Here is a 10,243-nt window from a genome sequence, read left to right as displayed (position 1 = left end):
CGGCTGCACTATTATCATAATACAATTTCAAGGGCTCGGATATTGAGGAGACAATACTAGGGTCTGAATTTTATTTTTTTTTTGCAACTATTAATGCTTCAAAGCAAGCTACAAATTCAGTCTTCATGATAGATGGTGAATTAAAACTTTAATTTACTCTTTTGCATGACATGACTCTCCAATCATAAGAAAAATGTAATCAAAAGTTGATTTCCTAGAGTCAACACATCCAACATAATCTGAATTGGAAAATTCAATCATCTTTAATTGATTAGATTTTCTGAATGTGAGCATAAAATCTTTTGTTCCCCTTAAGTATCTCATTATTATATTTGTAGCTCTTCAATATTCAATGTCAAGGTTACTCTGGTAACAGCCGTGCCGTGTCTGATGCTTGGGCGGGGTCGGGCGGCATTGGGGGTGGGTGAAGTCGGATCTGTGGCTCGTTCGCCACCCCCGCTCGCAGTCGGAGGCCGGGCCTGATTGCAGTGCGGCTTGGAGTGGCGGGCCTGATCGTAATTCACAAAAAATTACGATCATAATAGTGAAAGTTATTTATAAACCAAGACTGCAGGCTGACTATAGTCACTAAACAGATGGTAAGACGACAACACTAATACACGTCATAATTAAAAAAACAATTCAATTAATTAAGATAAAATCTCAATGTTATTAATTTGTCTGGAATAATATCACCCTTTAGATCTGAATCCAACGGCTGTGAGCCACACAGAGTGTAATCTCTCTCAACAATTGGATTCTCATTTTGGTTGCTGCCGTGCAATTCAATCCTTGAGAGAGATTTATTTGCTGAGGAGGCGCAGTGGATCTGGGCTATCTGAGATTTTGAGAGAAAGATGGGGGTGGACGCGATTTTGATTAGGATGTGCTTCGCGCTCCTCCTCAACGCCGCCCAGTCCTTCTACCTCCCCGGCGTCGCTCCCCAGGATTTTCAGAAGGTCACTTAATTCCGTTAATTGCCCGTTTGTGTTTGATTTTTTGGTGTTGATGATACTTCGATATCCATGTATAGTTATGAATTATGATGTAGGAGTACTTATAAATTGAGAGTAGAGATAGAGAGATGATTGGCGTGTGAAGAATTGTGAGTTTTTTTCTGATTCAGTTCTGCTAGATTACTGTAGAGTTAGGTTTTGGTTGATTAAGCGCGTTAGGATTTAGATCCTCTTATTTGTAATAAAGAAGCTCATCGTTTGTTATTTTTTATGATTATGTGCTGATGCGTTCTGATTCAAAACTTGGGGTGTTTTATTTGATTTAGAGTCGCTATGAAGTGTCTATAAACATCCATTAGTACTAGAAGCATTTCATGTAGTTGGGGTTTAACAGACTCAATCATACGGAGTATTAGTTAGATATGTTGAAGTGCAAGAATTTCCTACGATTTATTGCAGTTGGACAGAGTGCACTAATATAGCTGGAAATGAACAAGGATATTTATTAAAAGTTCTCTCTCTTTATGCAGGGCGATCTTCTGAAAGTTAAAGTGAATAAATTGGCCTCTGTAAAAACTCAACTTCCTTATGCCTACTATTCCCTTCCTTATTGTAAACCAAAGAAAATTGAGGACAGTGCCGAGAATCTTGGGGAAGTTCTTCGTGGTGATCGCATTGAGAACTCCCCTTATGAGGTTTGTGTTTCTTTTGGACTTCCTTTGTTGCTCTCTTTTCTTTTCAAATTCTTATATTTTATTTGTACCTCATGCCATCCTTTCATTCAATTATTTTTTCTTGGTTCAAATACTTATTGAGTTCATACGTGTAGTTTAAGATGCGAGAACCACAGATGTGCAATGTTGTTTGTCGTGTTACACTAAGCGACAAAGAGGTAAAAGATTTCAAAGAAAAGATTGATGATGAATATCGAGTGAACATGTAAGCCAGTCTTCAAATATTATTTTGTTATTCCATGTCAAGTCATTTACATAACGACCGGTTTCTGTGTTTTCTTTTATAGGATTTTGGATAATCTCCCCCTGGTTGTGCCTTTTAAGAGACCCGATACAGATACCCTGGTTTATCAGCATGGTTTTCCAGTTGGTTTTAAAGCTCAATATGCTGGTGTAAGTATAGATTGATTTTTTAAGTAAGTCCCTCTCCAAAAGGCAAGTTAGATTTTGATTTCCTGTCTTTTTCCTGTCTTACTAGAGTAAAGAGGAGAGATATTTTATCAACAATCACTTGGCATTTACTGTGAGGTATCACAAGGATGAAGAAACTGATGCTGCAAGGATTGTGGGTTTTGAAGCCCAACATTTTAGGTAATATATTACTGATTTTCAAGGTTACAGTATCTTTCTGCTTATTTTCTAACATTATTAATCTTGGATTGTGTTCAGTATTAAGCATGGATATGATGGTAAATGGGATGACAGTAAAACACGACTGACAACATGTGATCCTCATGCAAAACACACAGTAACTAACTCCAACACTCCACATGTGGTTGACGATAAGGAAATCATATTTACTTATGATGTGGAGTTTCAGGTAAACCTTTCTTTCTCGCTGTGGATGGAATACTCCTTTGCCGGTAAGTAGGAATTGATTGCCTGATGCATTGCTTCGCGTGCTCCTTGTTATAGGAAAGTGAAGTCAAGTGGGCTTCTAGATGGGATACCTATCTTTACATGGCTGATGATCAAATCCATTGGTTCTCTATTGTCAATTCTTTGATGATTGTTCTCTTTCTCTCGGGAATGGTGGCTATGATTATGCTGCGGACTCTTTATCGTGACATCTCTAGGTACAACCAGTTGGAGACTCAAGAAGAAGCTCAAGAAGAGACTGGGTGGAAATTAGTTCATGGAGATGTTTTCAGGCCTCCAACGAAATCAGATTTGCTCTGTGTTTATGTTGGTACTGGGGTTCAGTTTCTCGGGATGATACTGGTGACAATGATTTTTGCAGCACTGGGCTTCCTATCCCCCTCTAACCGAGGAGGGCTGATGACAGCGATGCTTCTTCTTTGGGTGTTAATGGGAATTTTTGCAGGATATACCTCTGCCCGTCTCTACAAGATGTTCAAAGGAGCAGAGTGGAAGAAAATTACTCTGCAAACGGCTTTTATGTTCCCTGGAATTGTCTTTGCTATTTTCTTCGTTCTGAATACGCTGATTTGGGGCGAGAAATCCTCAGGAGCTGTGCCATTTGGTACTATGTTTGTATTGGTGCTCATGTGGTTTGGAATTTCAGTTCCACTTGTGTTTGTAGGTAGCTACATAGGCTTTAGAAAGCCAGCCATTGAGGCTCCAGTGAAAACCAATAAAATTCCAAGGCAGATACCCGAGCAGGCCTGGTACATGAACCCATTCTTCTCTATCTTAATTGGAGGCATCCTCCCGTTTGGTGCAGTATTCATCGAGCTGTTCTTCATCCTGACCTCTATATGGCTGCAGCAGTTTTACTACATTTTTGGTTTCCTTTTCCTCGTGTTCCTCATCTTGATTGTGACCTGTGCTGAGATCACTGTCGTGCTATGCTATTTCCAACTGTGCAGCGAGGACTACTTGTGGTGGTGGAGATCTTACCTTACGTCAGGTTCCTCAGCTTTATACCTATTCCTCTATGCGGCGTTCTACTTCTTCACAAAGCTCAACATAACAAAACCTGTCTCGGGCATCCTGTACTTTGGCTATATGTTGATTGGTTCATATGCGTTCTTCGTGTTGACTGGTACGATTGGTTTCTACGCCTGCTTCTGGTTCACGAGACTCATCTACTCATCGGTCAAGATAGACTAGATCACTTTCTTCTGGCTTCTCATATTATAGTGATTATAGTTTGACGACATTGTTTTTCATACTAGCTGTGTTGATTGAATCTGTAATATTATTCTCGGTTTGTGTATTCATTTTTGGATGATTTTGGAGCAATTCTTGTAGTTTTATTACGTGGATACTTTAGCAAGATTGATTTGAGTAAAAGATGTAAGATCCAGAGAATTTGCAGTCGAAACTGCAGAGCCATAATGAAAAGCCGCAGTATATAGTCATATTTTTTCCTATTAACGAATTTCGTTATTAATTGCAAACTAAATTAAGTTTATACATGTTCTGTTTAAATATGCGAGCCGGCCCAGAGTGGCATGAGTGCTAGCCAGCCCAGCTAGACGACGGCCTGCATCGTGGTTTGCAACTGTCTCATTCTGCATGGACGGGCTCAAGCCCATGCATTTTGAGTTCCCTAAATAATTCGCATCGGTTTGTTACCTAAATGATAAAATTACACATTCCTTAAGAAATGGTTGATGTAAACATAATTTTGTCATCTCACAATAGCAGTAAAATATTGTAGTGTACAAAATACACACTTGGGAACTCCCTAATATTGCTGTAGGAGTCCGATTTTAAAAAAACCTTACTTAGAAAATCACACCTAATCTGCATCGGCAGTAAAATCAGGCTCCGGTGGCTTTTGTAACTTGACCAACTCCCGGGCGCTCTTGAGGTTCCGATTTCTGTGGACCCCACGCATTGCGTTTGCAGCGAACTTGGTAGCCAAGAAAGTGGCACCGATGCTGTATGAGCCACTGCCAGCATTGCTGCTCGCCCCGGCTAATCCTGCCTCCTCTTCTTCCTTCTTTCTCTGCAGCTCGAGAAGTTTCCTCTTGGAGTAGCGTCGCCATGCTGCTTGAATGAAGCAGGCTGCCCATGTACGCCACTGCTGAGAGTAGAAACGGAAGGTGTGCTGGACCTGTCGGCTGTGGAGCCTTCTGAATTGACTGGCGACGAATTTCAGCTCGTCGGCCGTCAGTGCGAAAGCCTCCACTTCGGTCAGCGCCTTCACAGTCCGAGTGGAGGACGGCAGGTTGGAACCGGACTTCGGATCCAGCGCCCACGTCAGAAGCTCCTCGCCACAGAAATCTCCTTCTTTGAGTAAACTACGGTTGAAAAACCCACTTCTTCCACCATCAGTGGTAACGCTCTCGAGGCGGCCGCGTATGAGAAATATCATCTCGTCGACTGGATCGCCCTCACGTACGATGTAAGTGCTTTCGGTGTATAGACAAGGTTTCAGCCTCTCACAGATGGCATCAAGCAATCTCTCATCCATATTCTCAAACAGTGGGACCTGTGAAAATTGTGGCAGTATTTATAGCTACAGAACTCTAAGGCACTTAGAAGCAACTTTTAATAAGAAGCTTACCCTCTTGACTAATGCCAAACAAAGATGGCGTTTTATGTCTCTTCTGAGATCTTTTGGTAAACTCTCGACCAAGCTATGCTCGTCCACACCACGTGTCTCCAACCACTTGTACTGATCATAGCGTCTAACCCGCTCTCTGAGGTCTGGTGGGAGCAAGCGATGATGCATCCATTGCTCCGAGTCACGCCTTTTAACTCTCATCTCTTCAAGGCGGATTGTGAGTGACTGAAGGTATGTCTGTGGAAAGAGCAAAGCAGCTAAAAAGTTGAGACATTTACATATCTAAGATTTGCATTGTGCAGAATCTACAGATTACAAAATTATTATTTTTTAATGGTACAGTGAATAAAGAGTCAATAATGATAGATACCCAATAATAAAGACTCACAAACAGCAGAGGATCGTATAACCTCCACTTGGACTTAAAGACACTCATGGATATTAAATCTGTTTTCATAATTCGGCATACAAATGTCCTAAATTACTATTCCCACTGTCCCATTATTTATAAAACATTTCATTTAGGCAGAGGTATTTAGGAGTTGAAAAGTAATGTGAGGAATATATATTATTTAAAGTCATGTGAGTAACAAAGGTGTCTTATAAAGAAAAATGTCATGTTATACGGGACAACCCAAAAAGGAATATGTATCATGAGTAATGGGATGGAGGGAGTTATGTGTTATTTCACTTAACACCAAGGAGAAGAAGAAGATTGTTACATCAATAACAAGTTGGACAGAGGAGGGTGAGGAAAATACTCGCATTTGTAACATATCGCCATTTACCTGCATATTCCCAATCAAAAGTGCAAAAAGAATGAGTCCGAAGATGGCTAGTGCAATGCTGAATATAGACTCTCCAGGGTAAGTGCTGGTTTGTAGTCCTTGTCCAAGAGTACTGCAGGTAAGACGAAGATTCATGTCTTTAAATTGCTTAAGCACCACATTTGAGGATACCTTGATTATCTGACCGTATTATTTTGATTTCAAATATCCATGACATAATATTATCAGTGACATGCGCAGGGTGCATGTAGAAAAGCTTCAAGCAACTTATTGGAAAGAAGAGTAGGCAGAAGAGTAAGAAAACTCTTAATTGGTAAAGCCAAATTGTTAATTACAAAGGCCCTCTAGATGTTCCATATCTGATAAGCATGTAGTGGTGACCCAACATTAATCCCGAAATGGTAGTAGTGAAAAAGAAAGTAAAATGGTAATAAAATCAAGTGTGAAAATGCAAAAATGATGTGTCAGTATAACTTTGATGTACTTGAAGATGATGGGTTATACCATTCACATATATAATCAGGTGACCTGATAAAGAAGTTTGTTTACCTCAGATTCTGCAGCCCCCACCATAAACAGTAACAATATTTTGATAAGAACTTTCTCGATGAAACTATCTCAGAAGCCAAAGCCTGCCTGAAAATACCAAAATCAAATGGGGGATTGGTTTCATCACCCACAGGGCACGCTGAGCTCAAAACTCCCTCACTAATGTTCCTCCAGATATTATAATTAGCCATATCTTGATTTCCACAATATAAGAAATCAGTGGTACAGTTGTTTTCTTTACGTTTGCAAGCTTTTTGCCAGCATGTATCATTACGCTCCACAGATAACAGGTACCAGAAAGCCCCGACTATCTGCAAAGAATACAAGACAGAATATGTTCTCTTATTACTATTTCCCATGAAAAGACAGAATCTATCATATTGTGTATACCATTACCAGCATAGCATGATTGGTCTGTATACAGTTAATTCTGTAGGAGAATGGTAGGCTTGTTGAATATAACTATATTAGAATATAGAGAGCAAAAGATTTCGACCAATTAGACTTGTAGCAAATGTTAAGAGCAGTAATTTCAGACAAATCTTCGCCAAATGTGCTAGATTTCCACAATCCATGGATGATATTGAGATTAAACAGACCCGAATCCGATGTAAAAATATATCGTAACAATTGATCGTTAAAGAATTAAATGTATCCTGTGCAAAGAATAGAACATCTCCAAAAAAATCATGCAGAATAACACTTTGGAGAATCACAGTTCTCGTTTTGGATTGGATCCAGACTCAAGTGGGCACTCACTGACAGGCAACAAGGAGGAGACAGTTATATGCACTGCAGATTATGAACATAACATCACATGGTGAGACTAAAAATCTTCGTGGATGCTAGGCCATGATAACCAGTCTAAAGTTTCGTGCTTGAGGAGTCACTACATCCTAATGCAAAGTTCAAAAATATGGATGTCCAAGACGGATATTTTGGAAATCATAACATTGTATTGCTGCAAGAATGACTTAATTAGAAACATTAAAGCCATCACACCAGATGGTGTGTATTGCTGCAAGAATGACTTAATTAGAAACATTAAAGCCCATCACACCAGATGGTTATATGAGATGCCATACAACGGTTTATAAGAATGCTTACGTGACTGGCAAGCATGTACAGCAGCAAGTAGGACACTGCACCAGCCCATGCAGTTTCAGCAAAGACACCAGAAGTTCTTTTTAGTTCTGAAGTGAGCGGCATAATTCGGGCGAATCTAGGAATATATTGGAGCAAAATGATGAAAAATAATGCTTGCTTTGTAGCCAGTACATCTGATCCATTTGACCTCTGCAGAAATCTCCAGACAACAATCTGCATATATCCAAGAAAATGATGTTTAGAAATAAATGGAGATCTTATACTCCCCTGATTCCATGGCTGAAAAAGCTACAGCCAGCATATACGATTCATGCATCTAATTAAAAGATGTCTTACTAAAAAAAACTAGGAAAATTAAAAGGAGAAATAAGCCGAAGAAAAGCAGCAAACATTGTATATTATCACCCCACATTGGTAGCACTGTTCAGAATATTGTGTTTCAAAGGCATTCTGTTCTAGTTAGATTATAGCTATTCTGAAACCTAATTAGTATAATCTAACTGTTCAAAATTCCACCAACTGATCAGTAAATAAAAGGCCATTTTATGTTTTAGGAAGGATTAAGACAAAAGATACGGTAGCACAATTCAAAAGACAATAAGAATGCAATCTCTAACCTGTGGAAGGGGAAGCACTGCAAGGAAATCAATGATGAAATAGCACTTCAAGTACCGCTTAGCAATTTGTCCAGGATCAATTACAAGTTCACCTCGCCCAAACACACGGGATGATGGGGCAATGTAAGCAGTCCGGAATTGGAGAACCATGTGAATAAGATAGAAAGCATCAACAATTGTGCGCAGTGTTGTAGCCGTGATGGCCAATTTCCTATCTATGTCCAGACATTTTTCTGATTTATTAAAAACTGGGAGAAAGAAAAACAGAGGATCAATAGATACTCCCAGAATACATGACATCACAAAAAGCTTGTTCCAAAGGGTTAGGAGTTTGTCTTGGGGGTCAAAAATCCTCTTCTCTGACACCTTGAGGTCCTCCGGGAAAACTGCTCGAGAGACACCAAAACCAAGGGACCGACCAATAGATTTTAGACCTTGAGATCCTTTCTTCATTCCTCTCTTAAAGGACTTTGATGGCGCAGGAGTTCTATGATTACCACGTCCCAAACCATCGATACTCAAGCCGCATTTGTTTGCAGCAACTGAAGTAGACGGGGATGAAGCTCTGGAATCCAAGTCATCCAATCTGATATAAAAAATAAGAAAGAAAAAACATTCTTAAACACTTGCCTGGTAAAAGACAGTGAAACAACATCTAGTAGTTAGTCCCAAGTGCATTGATGAGAGCATGTAGTTATTGTACATTCATGATTGAAAGAAGCGTCCACCATTGCAAGAAATTTAAAGATAAAATTTACTCAAACCTCCACTTTCTCAGGAAAGCATCTCTAGCATAAGCAGTCTAACATGAAGCCAGCAAATCAGATTACTTTTACAATTCAAGAATAATACTATAAGCAAGTGAATAGGATACCTTACAAACTTGTCCCGCTGCCCAGTGATGTATTGAGTCTTCGGCCCACAATCGAACATTTTGTACAATTAAGTCAAATTTGACTGCAAGCAGAATAGATAGACACAAGAAGTCTGAATAAGGTATTACATGCTCAAAAAACTCTGATGTGCTATAGGAATGAATAACATTTTAACTTTTTTCTATTGCACATAAGAAGGCAATTATGACCAAGCTCATTTCGTAATCGAGCATTACTCCATAAATTAAATGAAATAGCTCAGTGTGATAGTAAAAAACTCCTGATGTGATTAACAATCCAAAAAGTCAAAAACTGATTGGAGCATGCAACAATGCACTACTATTCCCTCATCAACTCCATATCTTCCCAAATCCAAGATCAAATTAAGAGATACGCGTACCAGAGGAGTGTTTTTTAACTCAGTTACCGCAAGGAAGTCCAAACTATAAAACTGACTCCACATTCCACCACCGGTAATCTTCCTAATCGACACAAATGTCCATCACAAAATTCATTAAAAAAAATCAATTTCCAAAACACTCCACCCCCAAAGTTTGCTATAAAGAAAACTCCCGAAATCTAGCCAATTGAACTAAGAAAACAATTTGTCTCGGTCGAGAGAATCCATATCACTAAGGACATCAATTTCGCCTACAGCCAATTCTCCTAAGAGTTTTTGTCCCCTGCGTATTAAGTACCTCAACATTCAGTATCCCACAAATTCTCCCGATTAACATAACAAGCGTTTCAATTAAGCCTACAACACAAACATAACTGCTTCTCCATCATACCTGAAAAGGATAAATCGACTACAGCTGTAAATTCATCTTCTGAATATAGTCAGCTCGGAAACCATCGAAATTTGCGGAAACCTTATCAAGTCTTGAGGAAATTGCAGAACACAAGTGTAAAGAATCTAACAATGAAATTCATTAACAGAGAGAGAGATGGAGAGAAGCAAAGTAAATCACAGGCAACAAATGAAGGAGATATTGAATTCAGATGCCTAAGTATTGACAACTAGATCAAAAGGAGAGAATCACAGCAAAATTCCAAATATATTTAGCTATTAATCCGCGTTTCTGTCAGCAGCATGAGAGAGAGGGAGATGTAGGGAAGAGAGAAGAATTGCAGGAAGT

At 39.3% G+C, this 10,243-nt stretch overlaps 2 protein-coding genes across 3 annotated transcripts; one reads left to right on the top strand and one right to left on the bottom strand.

Annotated features, from left to right (window-relative positions):
- Window positions 1-776: 776 nt before the first annotated feature.
- On the top strand, window positions 777-4,030 carry LOC125194331 (transmembrane 9 superfamily member 8-like). The gene is made up of 7 exons (XM_048092499.1): window positions 777-959; window positions 1,487-1,651; window positions 1,786-1,895; window positions 1,978-2,083; window positions 2,169-2,281; window positions 2,360-2,510; window positions 2,606-4,030. Exons 1-7 carry the CDS (start codon window positions 858-860, stop codon window positions 3,761-3,763), a joined length of 1,905 nt encoding a protein of 634 aa, XP_047948456.1. The 5' UTR covers window positions 777-857; the 3' UTR covers window positions 3,764-4,030.
- Window positions 4,031-4,255: 225 nt separating this feature from the next.
- Window positions 4,256-10,243, bottom strand: LOC125194075 (probable cyclic nucleotide-gated ion channel 5). Of its 2 annotated transcripts, XM_048092084.1 has the most exons (9): window positions 9,896-10,243; window positions 9,505-9,586; window positions 9,104-9,186; window positions 8,230-8,815; window positions 7,613-7,825; window positions 6,506-6,816; window positions 5,957-6,068; window positions 5,169-5,405; window positions 4,256-5,093 (listed from the first exon to the last, which is right to left on the bottom strand). In XM_048092084.1, exons 3-9 carry the CDS (start codon window positions 9,160-9,162, stop codon window positions 4,398-4,400), a joined length of 2,214 nt encoding a protein of 737 aa, XP_047948041.1. In that variant the 5' UTR covers window positions 9,163-9,186; window positions 9,505-9,586; window positions 9,896-10,243; the 3' UTR covers window positions 4,256-4,397. The 2 variants fall into 2 exon arrangements, with proteins under 2 accessions (XP_047948041.1, XP_047948040.1); XM_048092083.1 differs by lacking the exon at window positions 9,505-9,586.

This window comes from Salvia hispanica, chromosome 6 (assembly GCF_023119035.1).
Source record: "Salvia hispanica cultivar TCC Black 2014 chromosome 6, UniMelb_Shisp_WGS_1.0, whole genome shotgun sequence".
Classification (NCBI taxonomy): Eukaryota; Viridiplantae; Streptophyta; class Magnoliopsida; order Lamiales; family Lamiaceae; genus Salvia; species Salvia hispanica.
Note: the sequence above shows the minus strand (reverse complement) of the source record. Positions and strands in the feature narration are given on the sequence as shown.